General features: G+C 44.0%; 3 protein-coding genes across 4 annotated transcripts; 1 reads left to right on the top strand and 2 right to left on the bottom strand.

Annotated features, from left to right (window-relative positions):
* Window positions 1–1,901: 1,901 nt before the first annotated feature.
* Window positions 1,902–3,349, bottom strand: LOC141042318 (uncharacterized). The gene is made up of 3 exons (XM_073510212.1): window positions 3,214–3,349; window positions 2,944–3,096; window positions 1,902–2,523 (listed from the first exon to the last, which is right to left on the bottom strand). The coding sequence occupies exons 1-3, from the start codon at window positions 3,286–3,288 to the stop codon at window positions 1,948–1,950; spliced, it is 804 nt and encodes a 267-aa protein (XP_073366313.1). The 5' UTR covers window positions 3,289–3,349; the 3' UTR covers window positions 1,902–1,947.
* A 403-nt stretch (window positions 3,350–3,752) lies between these two features.
* On the top strand, window positions 3,753–5,245 carry LOC109738278 (uncharacterized). The gene has a single exon (XM_020297376.4). The coding sequence runs from the start codon at window positions 4,113–4,115 to the stop codon at window positions 5,034–5,036; it is 924 nt and encodes a 307-aa protein (XP_020152965.1). The 5' UTR covers window positions 3,753–4,112; the 3' UTR covers window positions 5,037–5,245.
* A 5,251-nt stretch (window positions 5,246–10,496) lies between these two features.
* Window positions 10,497–19,040, bottom strand: LOC109738276 (kinesin-like protein KIN-14A). 2 transcript variants are annotated; one of them, XM_040403713.3, is made up of 20 exons: window positions 18,758–19,040; window positions 17,691–17,977; window positions 17,352–17,607; window positions 16,894–16,976; window positions 16,761–16,814; window positions 15,732–15,803; window positions 15,082–15,144; window positions 14,795–14,876; window positions 14,594–14,689; window positions 14,355–14,525; window positions 14,141–14,247; window positions 13,862–14,040; window positions 13,606–13,767; window positions 13,273–13,523; window positions 12,838–13,001; window positions 12,245–12,538; window positions 11,855–12,162; window positions 11,573–11,751; window positions 11,348–11,443; window positions 10,497–10,931 (listed from the first exon to the last, which is right to left on the bottom strand). In XM_040403713.3, exons 1-20 carry the CDS (start codon window positions 18,822–18,824, stop codon window positions 10,861–10,863), a joined length of 3,042 nt encoding a protein of 1,013 aa, XP_040259647.1. In that variant the 5' UTR covers window positions 18,825–19,040; the 3' UTR covers window positions 10,497–10,860. The 2 variants fall into 2 exon arrangements, with proteins under 2 accessions (XP_040259647.1, XP_020152963.1); XM_020297374.4 differs by lacking the exon at window positions 11,348–11,443.

The following is a 19,040-nucleotide window of genomic DNA, read 5'->3' as shown; positions in this document are numbered from 1 at the left end:
TGGGACCTATGTGGTTGGCCATGTAACCATGCAGTTTCTGCCATTACAAGAGTGAAGGGGCAGCCAGAAGACTATGTGCATGAGTTCTTCAAAAAACCATTGTATAAGGAAACATACAAGCACATCATCTACCCTGTACCAGGGCCTGACTGTTGGCCTAGGACACCAACTGCTGACATAGATCCACCAGTGTTCAAAGAGAAGAAGGGCAGAAAGCAAACAGCTAGGAGGAAGGGGCAATTTGAGGTCCCAACAAAGAAGGATACATTAAGGATGGCAACTATCACCTGTAGCAACTGCAAGATGCAGAAACATAGGTACACCTACTGCCCTCAGCCCCTGAAGCCTCATCTGCAGGCAAGAAAGGACAAGCACAAGGTATGGAATATGCACACTGTTGTCATTGTTTTCAACTTATTACCATGAAACTGGCACAAACAACTAGCCTCACCAGTTTTCATTGTTTTAATCATTTGATTCATCCTAATTGTTGGGCTATGATGTGTGCTTTCTTAGACAACCAGAACTCACTACCATGGAGCTGGGGGAAGTTCTACTGCTACTGCACAGCCTGCAACCAGTGCACCACCTGCTGCAACTACTAGGGTTAGAAGAACAACTGCTACTGGTCATTCCCAGCCTGCTACATCTACCAGGGGAAGAAAATCAACTGCTGCTTCTACTGGTCCTGCCCAGCCTGCTGCTTCTACAAGGCCAAGAAGAACAACTGCTGCTTCTACAAGGGCAAGCATCACCATTGATGCTTCTACTACTTCCCAGGCTACCACAAGAGCTTCAGGTTCAAGCAATGCAGCCAGCAGGAGAGGTGGAAGGCCCTACATGGCACCTAGGGCTGCAACTACAACAGAGGGAGCAACAGTAGGGTCTAAAAGGAAGAGGTTCCAGAGCACCAGGATGAGGGGTTACTTTTATGCCAGTGGCAACTAGTCAGTGCACAATTTGGCTGTTGTATTTTGAACTGCCTACCTTAAGTATTTCTAAATATCATAAACTATGCCTGAGAACTGCTATGTGTGAACTGCTATGTGTAATCAGTATTTAGCTTGAGAACTTGTTTGTGTTACCATGCTAAGTTTGAGAACTGTTATGGATGAGAACTTTTATGGTTGAGAACATGTTTGTGTCATCAACAATTTACTTGTTTGATTTTTGCCACCTTGAGCCCAAGCCTTGTTTGATTTTCTATTCTAAAAGATTTTGGCCACCTTGGATGTAACATGGCAGCATGGCAGCTACTATTTCTTTATGCTTTTGGTTGTAAAATGGCCAGTTACTATGGCCTTGTGCTTTTGGTTGAAAAACATGGCAGTAAGAAGTTGAAAAACATGGCAGTAAAAACATGGCCAGAAACATGGCAGTTACTATGGCCTTGTGCTTTTGATATGAATGGCCAGTTACTATGGCCTTAATGCATTTCAACTTTGAGCTTGACTAGTTTGACCACATTTTGACTGATATTTAAAAGTTGCCAGAAAAAATTCTAAAAATTACAGTAAATCATTCATATCTATGTGACTAATCTGAGAAAGTTTCATGCTTGTTTGATTGATATTTTGACTGATATTTTAACTGATCATTACTTGTTTGATTTGATGCTTTTTCTATTCTAAAAGATTTTGGCCACCTTGAGCCCAAGCCTTGTTTGATTTTCTATTCTAAAAGATTTTGGCCACCTTGGTCATCAACAATTACATAACTGGGGTAGTTTTGCAGCTAGTCATTACATACATTACATAACTTAACTGGAGGTAGTTTTGTAGCTAGTCATTACATACATTACATAACTTAACTGGAGGTAGTTTTGTAGAAAATCATTACAGTCATTACATAACTAGGGGATTCCCAAAATATACAACCCCAAGGCCAGCTATACTGTTCCAAGGCCACATATTAGCTTAACATAACTGAGGTGATGAACATCATTGTTCACTCATCAAGGATTGACTTGATCTTGGCAAGCTTGTCCTTGTTGCCATGACCAGCTTTCATAAGATCACCCACCAGAAACTCCAGCTTCTTCTTCTCCTCTACCAGCCTGTCCCTCTCTTTCTTCATCTCATCCCTCTCCTTCCTTGTGTTCCTAATGATCTCCCCCTGAGACCTAAGAATGCACTTCATCTCCTTCAGCTCCTGAGCCAGCTTCTCCATCTCCTTCATCTTGCCAAAGTCAGCACTCTGCTTCTCCTTGCTGATAGCTAGCTTCTCCATGTCCTTGTCCACATCCATCTGCTTCTGCTTGAACTCTTCATCACTCATGACCCTGTTGTTCTGATCTACCCAATCAAACATCTTGGTGACTTCCTCAACCAGCTGACTGTACTGATCCCCAAGTGTATCCAACTGCTTGCTGACCTTGTCCAACTCTTTCTTATACTTCTCATGGTCAATCATTCTGCCATGATTCTCCTCATGAAACATCTCCCATAACTTCTCCAAACATCTTTGCAGAATAGAAGGCCATGGGGCATCAACCCACTGAGCAACTCCACAGTCAATACCATCCTGCATCAAGTTTCATTTACTTAATTTACTGACATGTTTCATTTACTTAATTTACTGACATGTTTCATTTACTTAATCAATGTCCTAAACATGTTTCATTTACTGACAGAAACTGATGCTTGCAAAATCACTGTGAAAAACATGTTTCATCAACTGTAGACAGTCCAAATTGACTGAATTTACTTAATTCACTGCAGACTAACTACCACTAACACAATTTAACTGAATTTACTGACAGCAACTGCAGACAGTCCAAATTTACTGCATACTAACTACCAAATCTACTGCATACACTGCAAATTTACTGCAGACTAACTTACATTTAACTGAATTTACCAAATCTACATTACACTACCAAATCTACATTAGACTGCAAATCTACAGCAGACACTCCAAATTAACTCGTTGGATAACACTGACCTGAGGAACAGCACATCCATAGAACCTCCTCCCAGTGTCCTTTCCTTCAAATGCAACATATTTCATGCATGGGGCCAAGTGCAGTCTACATGTGATGCTTGCATCTGCAGCTCTACCACAGAAGGATGGATCTATAGTGGTGTCAGGGTTCGCCTGCATTGTAGCACACTAGTGAACCGCAGAAAAGATAGCAACTGCTCCAAACATGGTCTCAAATCGAAGAACACTTGAACACTAACCCTAACCCTAGGTGCAAAGCAGATATCTTACCCAGTGCTGCTCCAGATCCATGCCGACCAGCTCCTCCTCGTCGCTGCTCTCCTCTCCATCCTTCCACGACGGCATCTTCTACGGCGGGGAGGGAACCGTGCCTCCGGCGGCGGCAACAGGGGACAGAGCAGAGGAGTGAGAGTGAGAGAGTGAGCGAGTGGAGTGTGAGCGACGGGGAGTGGGGGCTCTGTTTTGTACCGACAGCCCTAACGGCCGTCAACCCACTTGCCGTCTGGCCTCGCCCACGTGGCACCTGACGGGTGGGCCAGCCCTGTCAGAAATCGGGTTAACTGCGGCAAACCGGTCATTTGTTTTTATTGAGAAAATTTACAAGTAAAGTGGTGGATTTTTGGGACGCGCTGGAAATGTGGTGGCAATTGGATGCTTTAACTTCAAATGTGGTGGTTTTTGCAATTCACTCCGAAAATTAAGGGATGCACCTGGCCCACCCCGTTGAAATCAGGGGGGGCAGAGAGATTTATGAAAGGCAATGCTGGGCCCCACTTGTTTAATTTATTGCGGCAGAGATTTATGGAAGAAAAAACTGAGTCCCACTAATTAATAGAATTAACTGGAGGAGAGGATATGGATCGAGCGTTGCAACGATCGCCCGCAAAGGAGCGTTCTCCTTTAGAAACGGAGGGAGTAGATTAAAAAATAGCGCCAACTGCGTAAAAAAAAGAGAGCGCCAAGTGTTGTTCCGATAAGTATCGGATTGGATTAGAAATTGTGCCTGCCCGAAGCGTGACGATAAAACAAATCAGATTTCGATCCCAGCTTTCCCCGACCTTCGCTGCCCTAGTTTTCGATTCCCACTTTCCCCGATCTTCGCCGCCCTAGTTTTCGATCCCTAGTTTCCCCGATCTCGACTCTCGCAGTTTGCGCGCACCTCGTCGAACATGGCAGCGATCATGGCGGCGCGCGGGCAGGGGCAGGTGCAAGATTTCGACTTCTTCGTGGTGGTCGACTTCGAGGCGACGTGCGTGAAAGACGCGCGGATCTTCCCGCAGGAAATCATCGAGTTCCCCGCCGTGCTCGTCGACGGCGCCACCGGCCGCATCGAGTCCGCGTTTCGCAGGTACGTTCGTCCAAAACATCACCCTGTGCTGACCGAGTTTTGCAGGGAACTCACCGGCATCCGGCAGGAGGACGTGGACGGCGGCGTGGATCTTGGCGAGGCGCTCTGGATGCACGACAATTGGCTGAAGGCGGCGACGGCGGGGGCAGGGAGCTTGGCCGTCGTGACGTGGGGAGATTGGGATTGCCGCACCATGCTCGAGTCAGAGTGCCGTTTCAAGGGGATCGAGAAGCCCTCCTACTTCGATCGCTGGATCAACCTGAGGGTCCCCTTCCAGGCGGCGCTCGGCGGCGGAGGGCGGGTCACCCTTCAGGAGGCGGTCCGGGCGGCGGGGCTGGACTGGGAGGGCCGCCTGCACTGCGGGTTGGACGACGCGCGCAACACGGCGCGGCTGCTCGTTGAGCTCATGCTGCGTGGGGTCAAGATGACCATCACCGGCTCGCTGGCGCCATCGCCGCCGATCCAGCAGAAGCAGCAGCCGCCGCAGTTACTTACAAGCCCTTGCGGTGGCTCATCGGCGCTGGCGACGCCGCTGATCCAGCAGAAGCAGCAGCAGCAGCCGCAGCCACACATGATAAGCCCCTGCGGTGGCACCTCTGCGACGTGCTTCTGCTACTGCAGGGTACCGACCAGAGGAGGCGTGGTGTCCATGCCAGGGCCGATGCAGGGGAAGTGCTTCTTCGGCTGTGGCAACTGGACGCCGGCCATGGGACCCGTGTGCCCCTACTTCGTATGGACCAACTGAATGAACCACCCATGGCAGGGCACAGAATCAGTGTAGCTCAGCTGTTAGTGTAAATCGTGCTAGCCATCAGAATCAGAGTGTAGCTCGGCTGATTCTAGCCAGTCTAGGTGTGAATATGGTCTCTGGAACCAAACGTGGCCAATGGGGCTACTCTTGATGTAATTGGTGTCTGAATTAGTATTATTATGAATAGAAATTCTTTTTAGTTATGTCCCTTCTCCGCGAATTTCTTCAGCATCGAACACAAATCTCGATCATATAGGCAACCTTATATCAAGAATGAAAAAAAACAGCCAACCTAGATTCACTGTGAAATGATAGTTTCTTGATCTGTAACAAGATTCTCAAACTCTCTCATAGATTCAACAAGACTTTTTTTTCGATAGATTCAACAAGACTTGTCATGCGTTATTATCTTCAGTCCATGTCACTCTCAGGGGTAGTTGTATCTGCATGTGTCGGTCTGCTGCGTCTGCGGCTGTTGTATCTGCATCCTACTTGTATTTGCATCTCTTGTCTCTATTCGAATGAATTTCCAGTCTTACATTCAGAGTACCTCCTTGCTGTCCTCTGTCTTTGTTCTTCCTTGTTTTTTGTGTGCCCCCCACATCTAATATGAGGATTCTAAACTGGAACATATGCGGTCTTGGTGACACTGATAAATGCTCTTTAATCAAGGATGCGACTCACTCTATAAGCCGTGCTGACGTTGCGTGCTTGCAGGAAACAAAACTTCAGAGCTTGAAGGCTTGGAATCCATCAACTGTCTCCTGCTTTGAAGTGGAGTTCTGCATTACTGTTAACTTTCAGTCAAATTCCAATGGAAATGCCGCCACACTGACCACTGTATATGCCCCATGTGATAGTTCAGAAAGGGAAGATTTTTTTTCAGCACCTCAACCAAGCTGCTGCTCTTGTGGGTGGATCGTGGATACTGCTGGGTGACTTCAACATGTACAGGTCTGCCCATGAGAAATCTAGAGGATGCATAAACTGGTCAGTCATGGAGCACTTTAACAGCTGGATTAGAGAACATGGCTTGGATGATATTCCTATTGCAAATCGCAAATATACTTGGTCCAATAAGAGAAGGGAACCAACGCTTGTTAAGCTGGACAGGGTGCTCGTCAACGCCGAGTGGAATTTGGGTTTCTTCCAAACTGTGGCCACTGCCATAATGGCCGCAACTTCTGATCATGCTCTGTTCATCGTGGAATTCAGTAAAGACACCACCAGAAGCAATTTTTTCAGGTTCGAGAATTTTTGGCTGGATATTGAAGAGGTCAGGGGGGTTATCTCAGAAGGTTGGACTAGAGGCACCAGGGCCTTTGCTGTGACTACATCTCTTATCAGCATTAAGATGAGAAGAATTCGAGCTGCCATCCGCAAGTGGGGTAGAAGCAGGGGAAGTGTTCAGCTGCTCATGGAAAATAACAAGCATGTTGTGGACTTTTTGAATGCGGTTGAGGAGTACAGGACACTCTCTAACTTGGAGTTTTGTCTTAGAGATTATGCCAATAAGAAAGTCCAGCAGTTAATCCTTTGGCAAACTAGCATTTGGAGGAGAAGGGCAAAAATCCGTCAATGCACTTTGGGGGATGAAAACACCCGTTTTTTCCATGCTGCTGCAAATAGTCATTCAAGAAGGAACAAAATCAGAGTTCTTGTCAAGGATGGTATCGAATTCTTTGATGATGAGGACAAGCTCAGGATAGCAACTGAGTATTTCAACACCTTGTTCGGACAGGCCTCTCCTTCGGTACCGGTCGTAGATATCTCAGCGCTCTATGATCCGATCGACCTAAGCTCGCTAGAAGAGCAGTTTTCATGGGCCGAAATCGTCTCTGCAATCAACCGTTCCCCGAACAACCGTAGCCCTGGGCCAGACGGTTTCACAAATGAGTTCTACAAATGCTTCAAGGAAACTCTGAAACCTGATCTGCTGAATTTTTTCAGTGACTTTCATGCAAATAATGCCGATCTCTCAGGCGTCAATTCTGCATCCATTTCTTGCTGCCTAAAAAGAAATTTCAATGGAGATTAAAGACTTCCGGCCTATATCCTTGGTGCATAGCCTCCCCAAGCTAGCCACAAAAGTCTTAGAGGGTGTTTGTTTCCAGGGACTTATTGGTTTAGGGACTTAAAAAAGTCCCTATAAGTCCCATCTAAATCAAACGTCCCTATAAGTCCCATCTAAATCAAACAGGAGGGACTTATAGGGACTTAAAGTGGGCATTTGAGACTTATGAAATAAGACTCTAAAGGAGAGTCTTATAGGGACTTATAGTTGTAATATGGTCTTTTAGTCCATGTTAAGTCCCAGGAACCAAACAAGTAGGGACTTTTTAGGGACTTGGGACTTATAAGTTGGGACTAAAAAAAGTCCTAGAACTTATGAACCAAACAGGGCCTTAACTACCAGGCTGCAGCTGTGGATACCTAAACTAGTGCACCCACTACAATCTGGTTTCCTTGCTGGCAGATGCATTGTTGAAAAAATTTCCCTCGCTGCGGAGCTTGTACAATATGCAGAAAAGAAGAAGATCCCAATGATTGTACTGAAGCTAGACTTCAAGAAAGCTTTTGATAGTATTAGCTGGGACGCACTGTTTGCTGTTTTGGCCGCCAGGGGTTTTGGACAAAGGTGGATCTTCTGGATCAAGAACCTTCTCTACACAGTTGGCAAGGGTTACTTTGAATGGAAAACTGGGGGAGCCGATCCTCGCAAAGTGTGGTCTCCGGCAGGGGGATTCATTATCACCCTGCCTGTTTATTTTAGTGGCAGATGTGTTGTGAGGAGTTCAAGAGAGGCAATCTGCTACATCCGTTGGAGATGGATTCCTTTTTCCCGGTGCTGCAGTACGCCGACGACACCCTGATTCTGATCAAAGGGACTGTGGAGCAAACCGCAATCGTCAAGAGGATGCTTAAGCGTTTCTCTGACTTCACTGGTCTGCAGATCAACTTCAATAAAAGCACCTTTGTGCCCATCAACATGGAGCAATCTACTAGCCAGCAAGTTTCTGAGCTGCTAGAGTGTCCGGTCTCAACCTTCCCTTGTAACTACTTGGGCTTGCCGTTGTCAACAAACAAGATCACCCATGCGATGTTGATGCCAGTCATACACCGAGTGGACAAAAGACTCTCTGGCTGGTTGGTAACCTTCTTGTCTTGGGGAGGGAGGCTTACATAAACTCCGTACTTGCAGCTATACCAAATTATTATATGGCCTGATTTCTATGGCCGAAGGAGTCCCTGGATAAGCTTGAGCAAATTCTCAGGGGGTTTTTGTGGCAAGGAAAGAAATCTGCCCTTGGAGGGCAATGCTTGGTGGCCTGGGATGTTGTTACCCTCCCCAGGGGCAGTGGGGGACTCGGAATCCGGGATTTACGTGCGCATAATTTGGCTATGATCTGCCGCTTCACCATGAAGGTGTTGCAAGATAGTGAAGTGCCCTGCTTTAGTTGGTTTGGACGACGATACTGTGAACGCACCATTCCAATGGTAGCAAGCAATGGAGACGCACCTATCTGGAGATACCTCAAAAACTCGATGCCTCTGGTCATCAACGCTACAAAGTGCTCGTTAGAGACGGCTCCAGGATTTCCTTCTGGCTAGATGATTGGTCAGGCAATGGCCGGTTAAGGGACTCTTTTCCCACGCTTTTCACTTTTGCCAGGAACAAGTTATGCACTGTGGCCTCTCACTACAGTGGGCAATGGAACATTCAATTACATCCCAACCTGTCTATGACCGCTCCACGGCAACTGGATGACCTGCTGGCAAAGCTTTGCAACATACAGCCGGATCTAACACATGGTGATAAAAGGGTTTCTTCTATTCATAAGGGCGAAGCAACAACGGCGTACTTTTATAATTTGTTAACTTTCAGAGGTATGAATTGGCCGCGGGCTGCTTTCATATGGAACGGCATCATCCCCATGCGGCACTGAGTTTTTCTCTGGCTGGCCTTTCATGGTAGGCTGAACACTCGAGATAACATGGTTAACAAGAATTGGAAAGCTATTGCATCACATGACGGATGTGATGTTTGCCCTGCCACTGAATCAATTACTCACTTGGTGCTCAGATGCAAAGCTGCGGATGTCCTTTGGAAGAAAATTGGGGTGCTAGACCTGGCTGTGCAGGCAAACAGCCTTCTGGAGTTTGTCTCATCACCTCTGGCATCATACAGAATTGGCAAACTATGGCATGTGCTTTTTGCTGTGTGTGCGGTCACTTTATGGAGCACTCGAAATGCCCGAGTTTTTGGCAATAACAGATGGCCTGATGCTCTCTTACTAAGTGAAGCAGCCAACATGACCTATGGCATCATTGGGCGAAGAACTCTGCAGACCAGCAGATCATGCTTCGGTGGATGGAGATTTTTAGATAGGCTCTCGTATTCCCCATCCTGTAGCTCCTTTTGTATCTCTTTTCCTGCCCCTTTTCTTCTGTTCCTAGCTCAACATGTCTTGGCAATGGCCAGCTTCATTTTTCGTGCAGCGCTAACATTGCCTTCATGTAATTGACCTCGGTCACTCAGGTTTCATACCTGTTTTGAAATGCATAAGGCAGAAATTGCTCTGCCTTTTCTTTCAAAAAAAGAAAACTCTGTTTCCTTATAAATGGTTGATGTGAATATTTTCTCCTTTTCTTCAGTGATGTTACGTAAATATTGATTTTGTTTCTCCACCTCCTTTAGAGAGTCTACCATTTCTAAATCTGTCAAGTAACTCACTCAAATTGACCTCATTTTGACGTACATGCTGCACAGCTCGCTCCAGCCTGCCGGCAATCATACCAAACTCCTTGTTTTTTTCACATATATACAGGAGTCTTGCTTGTCCACTTTGTTTGTAAGTAAATCAAGTTGATTGAGTAATAAATCCATATGACCCTTCATTGCTCCCAATTCAATCAGACATGCCTCTTTTTCCCTCGCTACTTTACTGAAAGAGTCAACAGCTCACTTCAGATTCTGACTTGTGCCAGTGTGTTTTTTGTGTATGTGTTGATGTTGGTTGTGTGTATCCTAACCATGCAAAGGCCGGTGTGTGCCCACTGGGTTTGTATTCCTGATGCTCAATTTTAAGCTAAGGAAATCCACCCTTTGTCAAAAACCAAATTGCATCCCGACTAAACTAAACTGAAAGAGTCCCCGCAAAAAAAAAAAAAAAAAAAAAAAAAAAAAAACTAAACTAAACTGAAAGTGGATCAGTCATGTTGTGAAATCTAATATTTCTTGCCACCACAAAGTGTGCCCCATGGTCTCTCACAACAATACGAACCCCTCCAAGTCTGGTTGTCTGAAACTGATGCATCAGCGTAAGTGAAGACTCTAAAGCGTACGTATCCTGACCATGCAATGGCTATTTAGCTCCTGTGAAATAAAGAAAAAGGAAAGAGGACTGAGGCCGAACGAGCAGTTACAAAAAAGTTTCAGAAGTAGCCATGAAATTACATATGCCAAATCTGACACCCTGCTGCTAGGTTAATCTGAATCATGTTTGCATTGCTTTCTCGACACATTCAGAGATTCAGAATACAACAAACACAAAACAAGCGTTCTTTACTTGCTTCGTTTTCACACCTGCCATACTCCATCCACATGTTATGTAACCTCTCAAGAAGTTTCAGTTGTTACAAGGAATGTAACCTAGCCTGAACCTGTGGGGCTCTCTCTCAACATTGCGAACCCTCGCCTGGTGTTCCTTTTTCAGCAATATCAAGGTTTGACAGAAGCTGATGACTCTAACTCGGCAGCTATCGCGGACTCATGCTCAGCTTGAGATGGAAATCTCTGACGATTTTCACTGAGGATTCACAGCCATCTCTTTGCCTTCGCAGCTGAATTCATCAGAGGTGGCGTTTTGGCTTTTCTGTCACTTGAACCTGGCAATGGAAGTTGAAGCTCTTTCAGTAAAAACTTAGGATCATCATAAAACTATATACAACACCAGGATTTATAGTAAAATTATATCTAACTGGGCATTTTCTCCTGCAGAGCTCTGTTTCCCACTTGCTGCATTCTTAAAGTTGCAGTGGGGAACAAGTAAAATTCAGTTCCAAGCATCAACTAGCAGCTCACTCGGAAAATTTTAAAAACTAGGAACAATATACTGACAGGAAGGGACCTATAGGCTCAGAAAGCAATGGCAAGAATCCTTGATGATTTCTTTGATTGCATATGCATCAAAACCAATGATTACTGAAGCCATGAGGAAATAGAATGCAAGCAGCTAAAAGAGGGTTATAGTGGTTTTGGCCTGGGAAGCAAAGGATTGGTTAAGAAAGAATGGAGAATTCACATTGATGTTGTTCAGGCCATCGAACCCAGGAGAATGGCAGTGGCTTGTAATTTCTGGCGCTGGCAGCACATGCAATGATTTGGCTATTTTGTACACCTTTCATCAAACGGTACAACATTAGTAACAATTTAGTTGATTACTCCTCTGCACAAGGCAGCCTCCATCATTACATATTAAGTATATGAAGTAGGAGCAAAACAACAATTTCTTTATCCAGATACTTACTCGAATCCGACTTTCCTCCTAGAGACGATCTGCGTGACATGGTCGTCGATGGAGGTGGGAGACCTGTTAGTGACTGTCTTCTTCTTAACCTCGCGTTGGTAGTAATTGGAGATGCGCCGTCATTATTTGCGTTAGTTGTGATTTTGGCAGGAGTTGCTTGGGCTGAATGTGGAGTATTCCTGCAACGTGTGTCAACGGCAGAGAAAGCTTAGTGCACATGCAGAATTACAATCTATAATCGTTTGCAAGTGCATACTAATATGCTGTTCTGAATGGACCTACCTTCTTTCAGAGCCATGAATCAACTTCCCTATGCTGCTCTGAATGGATCTTCTTAAATGTGACCCTCTCTTCGCCACGCTGCTTGTGGTTGTTTTATCCAATTTGGCATCAGAAGGTTCTTCCGTCTGACTCACTTGCACACCCATGTACCTTGATCTGCATGGTGTTCTCTGGAGAGTATCCAAACCTGACTGCTTGTATTGACTATAACCATCAGGGGGTAGTTGATAAGAGGTAACCATATCATCTGTTGTAACTATCTTCTCATTCTCATGTCCGACTGGCTCTTCAGATAATGTTGGGGACATCTTTTATCACAATGAGGAAGAAGGATAAAAGGTCAGTCGTTACATCACCAAACATTATGAAGTTATTCAGAGCAAGATATACCTGTATTACAGATCCGTGGATCTTTGTGCGGTTGAAGCCATCAATACGGCACTCCTTGTCACGAGCTGTCCCGTGATCTCTGTTGAACGTCATCGCTGAAACAGGTGATTTTGGTGGCTTTCCTGGTATGCTACCCTTTTCACTACTAGTAGTCTCTAGACTTAGCCTACGCGGCCTTGGTGGGGTACGCTGCGGGAGTTGCTTTGTTCTCTCACTCGTTACTGTATTTTCCTTCAGTTTAAGTGACGATCTTTCAAATTCTTTGGTTGCCAATGCCTTTTTGAGAGTTTCTACCTGAAAATACGTTGAATCTTACATACTTATCTTCTGTTTGTAAAGCAAATGAAATACATATCAAATGTAAGCATTTGGAGCAATAAAAATTCAATGTACAATAGTAACAGAGATAAATGCAAAATTCTGTAAGGACAAAGTCTTCCATTCTTCAGTCCAATGTTTCACACAAAGATAAAGTGATGAAATAATAAATTTAAGTGTAAATGCAACATTGTAAAGGTGGTCAAATTATATTGTTGATTTAGGAAACTAGCAACAACTCTTGAATATGCAATTGGAAGCAACAGGAAAATTACCTGTTCTTTAAGCTCTCTTATATCATTGCTTTCTTTGTTTGCATGAGCAGTTCCAAGTTCAACAGTAGAAGCCCTTTGGGCAAATTTCAGTGTGCTAAGAGTTTCTACATAAGATTCCCCCTCCGGACTTATGTGGGCTAACATCAATGTCTTTGCATTTCCCCCTGTCATCGGCAATGCAAAAACAATATTATAAGATATTACAGTGGGCATATAACGTCAATGTATAACAAGGTAGGATGGAGCCAATGAAAGCACTGCTTCATTATCAGTGATTTTGCATGCACTTACACTATGATGCTGATTATGTAGAAGATACTTAAAGAAAAGACATATAACATCAAAAGTGACCAACCACTTGGTTGATCAGTAGTATTAATATCAATAGCTAGACCAGTGAATGTGGTGAGCATGTTCCAAGATGTAGCCATATACCTAATGAACTCTGTAGCAATTGGGTAAGTTTGCTATTTCTGTAGGGAATGTGAGAATTCTTCTGAGCTAAGGCAGTGATGACATCCCCTAGGCAAGACAGTGACTTGTTAATATGCTGAGCCTCCTTCAATCTGTCCCCCGTGGCTTCTGACCTGTCAACCCTTTCACTCCCTGCAAGATCTACCAAATGCAGGCAGCTACAGCTGACATTGCCAGAAATGTCCTTCCCATTTACATGGACAGTCAAGATACTGCAAACTTCAAAAATCAGTTGCAGCAAATATTGAAAGAGCACACAAAAAGGTTAATGGGGCAGATAATGCGAACTCAAACCTGTGAGATCTACTGCTTCTATTGTTCATTGCTGTTGGACCAGAAGCACGGTGCTTTTCCCCCAGCAGCATCAAAGTCATAACATCAGAAGGGGACTGAACTGGGCACATCTTTGCATCTGGGAGGTTGAACAGACCATTGCTTGAAGACCTTATATCTAATGTGAAATTAATGTCAGGAACCAACACAGTTATGAAATTGGATTCCACTGGGACAAAAATATAACAAGAGTGGCACATCAGATATGAAAGGATATTTCGTGCTTGAAGTATCTTCGCTTAGGAGATCACGAACTTGCTCATTGTATATTTCAACCATCTGCACTCGTATATCATACTTTACATCTTCTCTAGAAGTTGATATAGTGAAGAGATCGTTCAGTGCCATGTAATTAATTCCAAGATCGTTAGACGATAACCCACCAGACGGGCCGCACTAATCACCATCATGCACAGACAAAGAACAATTACATGTGATTCAATATGGTCCAGTAAAAATAAGGAGTTACTGTAGAAAATATGATTTGTCTCTATACCATTGTATGGGTTTTGCCAGAACCTGTCTGCCCATAAGCCAATATGCACACATTATAACCATCCATGACAGATCTAATCAATGATTGTGTCTCCCTGTAAATCTCATCTGGGGAAATTTGAGCATGAAGATGTAAAAATTAGATAAAGACATGGGCATGCAACTTCAAGTAGAGTTTAGACCAATATTTTGAGGAAAAGTTTAGACCATATTACCTTGAGTGGTTGTTGGCCCAAAAATTTGGTTGAACTGAAAGATCTTACGTGTAGTTTGTGGCTTATATGGATCACAAACCATTATCGAACCATCATTTCCAACATGTTCAATTGAAGAAATAGACTTTGAGTTCATAAGTGGTCTTATCCGGCAGAAGACTCGGATATTCCCTATAAAAAAAACTCTTAGAAGTCATCAAAACAGTAACATCCATGACAACACTGAACTATACTGATACCTCGCACTTCTTGAAGCATGTTATACAGGTTTCTGTTTTCTTTCACAGCTTGGTTATAGCCAAGAGCAGCTTTGGATATCCCTTGAATGTTATGGCCTGTAAAGTAAGTCTCAGTGTTACACCAGACCGCTAAAGCTTGTAAATGGAACTTACTTCGAATACCTGGAACTGTGTGCTCTGGCGAAGGTTTAAGCAACATACCTAATTCTGTGATATCATCTTGGAATTGGGTCTGCAAAGACCTGAAATCAACTTTAACCTCTTGAAACATTGTCTTGAGCTCCTGTAAAATAAGTCATGCCATTACAAAGTACAAACTGAGTGCTGAGCAAACTGTTGTTGAACCCACAAAGAGGTAAACTTGCCATTTAAGGAACATATAAGATCATTGCAGTATCTCAAAAACACGTTTATTTTAAGAAAACCTTAAATGGATGATGCTGACTATCAAACTTGAATATACTTTAGTTAGCAGCATGAGATCTCACCAAAAGTTCAGATTCCTGTGCTTCCAAGAGACGCAGTCTATTCTCATTCTGCGAGTTTGAACACTGAAAGAAAAAAATGCATCACAATGATGTACAAAATTTGAGCTAAGTGTCATAATTCGTCACTGAAGTGTTGCGGAAATAAATGTCTTGGGGGAATTCCTCAGAAGCTAGAGTTATTCGACCTTTTCTCTACCCTATAACAACATTTTTAAACAGAGTAAGAGTTTATTCTGGTATTGTGTTCTTCAGGCTTCAGCACCGGCATTTATTACGCATCCCAGATGTGAAGTACATAGTCAAATCAGCAAAGATATATGTAGCCTGTTACCATAACTATGAGGAAAAACTGATAGAATGTCAGGTTATGAACCTGTATCACAGCCAAATACTAAAATGGCTATTCTCTAGTTGCACATTTTAAAAGTTTATTCATGAGATTAAAGGCGATGCATGAAATCTTTAGCTGCCAATATGGCATAGCAGCTACATATTGCTTAGGTGTCTTTAGGCTTGTCAACCATGCTTTTCATTCTATTATTCTATAAACACAAAGCTTTTGCTTCTCTCTTGAGAAAAATATTGTCCAAGTCATTTCCGCTAACTTCTGCAGATAAATGGAAAAGGACATTGCAGTATTTAAACATTACCTCGATATGTTGATTTGGTTCATTTTTCGTAGCAGCCCCTTCTGGAGAAATAAGTTGAAGGAGTGGTTTGAACTGCATAAAAGGCATTGATGTCAGCTGTAATTAGCCTTGATAAAATATTAAGAGGCGCTAAAAAGGAAAATTTCCAATTGGAAAAATCCTGATAGACCGGCGAACAGAAATGTAGACCAACTATACCAGCCTGCAAGGCCATATAATTCATTGCACAAAATGCACAAGTCTGACAACACAAACAAAAGGAACTTGGTATAACCACAGTTTAAAATTCAGAACTGAGAAATATGAAAGATCGAAGATCTTAGTGTCTGCTTGTATCACATGGTATTTTCTAAAAGCTGTGCTTCAGAGTAATAAAACAAATACAAACTCCATCGGTTTCATTCGTTAGGAGGAACCCAACCGCCAAGAGTAGGAAATAAAGTTAAGATTCCTCATAGTTCTACATTTCTACGGTATCAGTATTCTTACTTTTATACAGAACTTGTTCTTTGTTTTACGTAGAAAGATGTAGTTCTAACATCTCTCCCAGTATTACAGTGTGGTAACAGTAATATACTTAAGTTATGATGTAATAATCACTAATATATGGAAAGAAGTTCACATATCACACATATTGGTGTGCACTAAATTGAGCATGAATATAAGTGTGCATGAAAAGAATAAGACAACACAATTTAGTTGAGATGATGATAAGAAATGGAAAATATTTGGTGCAACAACGCTTTGAGTAGACATCAACTTATGATATGCAAAATTATACTGAGATGTCATGTGAACAATAACACTGCAACTAATGGCGAAGGAACCACATATGTATGTGGATTCTCAACCATTTGACACAGGCATTTTTCAGAAAAGATGTCTTATACCGAATATGGAAAGACGCAGGTGCTTACTGTTGCGGCCTGCCTATAAAACAAAAGTGAGCCTGAGTGTGACTAAATTGGTGAGGCTAGCGTCAACAAATACATATGGCATTTGAGAGGAAGAATTCAATAGATAAGTCACCTGTTCTTTTTCCAGCTGATTTGATAAAATAGTGCCAACTAGCGTTACTGGATCCTGGAAAATAAGTTTAGCCATATCAGAAAACTGATACATGGTTCTGTACATTCAACCAAAAAAATTGTTGACTACGGACCTTTTTAAGAACGTCCTGGTTCAGATTTTCCTTGCAGCTTATCATGCAATCAAGAATAATCCTCTGAAGTTTTCCAATTGCCTCTGCAAATGCACAATACATAGATGGTCGAATTATTCATCAGATACTATGTTTAACCAAGTCGCTGAAATTAGTTAATGCATGGAGCAAAACATTGTTTTTAAGGCGTCCTGCCTTGGACGCTTAGGCGACGCTTAGGCGATAAGGCGCCCAGGCAGCGCCTTACAAATATGCCCGCCTTAGGCGCTAGAGCGGGTGGTGCTCTCCTTAGGTCGCCTTACCGCCTTAAAAACAATGGAGCAAAACATAAATAGCACAATTAATTGAGAAATCAACTAAAGCAGCAGCATCCATATGGCGACAGAGGTTACTTATTAGCTAGAAACATTTAAGCACTATAAGTGTACAAAACTTGCAAAGTAAAGTGCATCACAAACCTTCCATGTTAGGACCCACGTTTTGAGAAGATTGTCCCTCGGCATCAATCTCTGTCAAGTCTAGACACTTTTGAGGGGTAGAAGATCCTAAAGTGACATTTTCAGACTGAACATGAATTGCAGAGCGTGGTGCAAGAGGTGATTTCATATACTTGACTGGCCCATAGGTTCCGCTGCATTTCTTTCGCTCCTGATAGGACTTCAGAGAATTGACGCAATCAACTATCTTGCCCACTGACCCAGCATCAAGATTATCCTGCACAAACAACCAAATTAGCGTCGTGGCTAATGGGCATCGATCCATCATCAAGATTAACACGGTAAGGATAGCTAGCAAACCTTCTCCAAATCAGAGGCCTCAAAGCTCGGCAACTTTAGCGCCTGAACAGCAACCAAGAAATTGCGGATGTTCTCGAAATACTGAAAAGCCGTCGATGGCTGGCTATCGCAGGGGGCGTTTGCAACAACCTTTGGCACAACACCTGGCTGTATTTTGTTGATGGCCTTGCATAGGACAATGCCGTTTCTTAGAGCAGCGACAAATTCTTGTTCCGATGGGCAATGGGTAAGGCCGAAGGGCCCAACCATGCTCTCTAGCCAGGCTGCAGCCTGGTGCCGTCTCCATGCTTGCACAAACCAAAGCAAGAAGTACAGTGAGCCAATGAGATTTACACAAGCACAACTCCATGTGTTGGAAATTGTGGCATGTTAAACTAAACATGGTAGTATTGGCTACATATGCAAGGAAATGCAGTAATGCGGCGTTCTAGCTGCAAGAATGGCACTCTTGCATTAAAAGTGTAATTAGAACTGGCCAACTGCACAATCTGATTTAGGATTTTTCTCCGCAACTACCATTGTTTTTCTTACAGAAATGAAAGCATGCATAATAATAATAATCGGAATAAAAGCTGCACTTTCACTGCTTTGCACGGGTTCTTGGAGCAAAGATAGCAGCGACAGATTCAGGAATCACCGAAACGTACTGCGGAACTAGGGTTGAAGGCACAGCAGCACGTCTGAGTCTGACGAACCCCGATTTGTACAACGAACTTCCGCCAACAAGTGCATCGATTTGACCCATAAGAAGCAGGGGGGGAAATTAATCGCTGCGCCTCAGATGGCACAATATCCAGAGGATCCCGTGATTCAATATGGTATCCAGAAATGGAACCGCGCGATTCCCGCGAGCCCTCCGCCAAAGTTACTAAAACAAACGCGCCCCAAAATGGCCACGCGCTCGCTTCAGCGCAAACCCGCCCAGAACCCAACCAAAACGAGGCGCAGCAAGAAAGAAGAAGAAGATGCGCCGCAGGAATCTCAAAGGAAGCACCGCGCTACAGCCTACAGGGATGAACCGATCAAGCAAGAAGCCATGGATGGGGGGCGACGAGAGATCTGCGTACCAGCCTCCTCCGTCTTCCGCGACGCGAAGCGGCCGTCGCGGAACGACACCCTCCGCGCCTCCGCCATGCGCCTCCGGCCCTCCGCCCTCCGCTCGGGTCCCGGCGCGCCTCCGCGTAGGCTTCTGGAAGCTTCGATTCGGGAGCAGCGCGCCGCGTGGGGAGGGAGGGGAGAGAGAGGGGGGAGGGGTTTGAATTCGAAACTGTGGGGTGCGTCGGTGGGGCCTGCCCGAGGCGGTTAAAGGTGTCCGGGATCTCGACACCGCCCCCCGAAGATCGGACGGAC

This window comes from Aegilops tauschii, chromosome 3 (genome assembly GCF_002575655.3).
Source record: "Aegilops tauschii subsp. strangulata cultivar AL8/78 chromosome 3, Aet v6.0, whole genome shotgun sequence".
Lineage (NCBI taxonomy): Eukaryota > Viridiplantae > Streptophyta > Magnoliopsida > Poales > Poaceae > Aegilops > Aegilops tauschii.
Note: the sequence above shows the minus strand (reverse complement) of the source record. Positions and strands in the feature narration are given on the sequence as shown.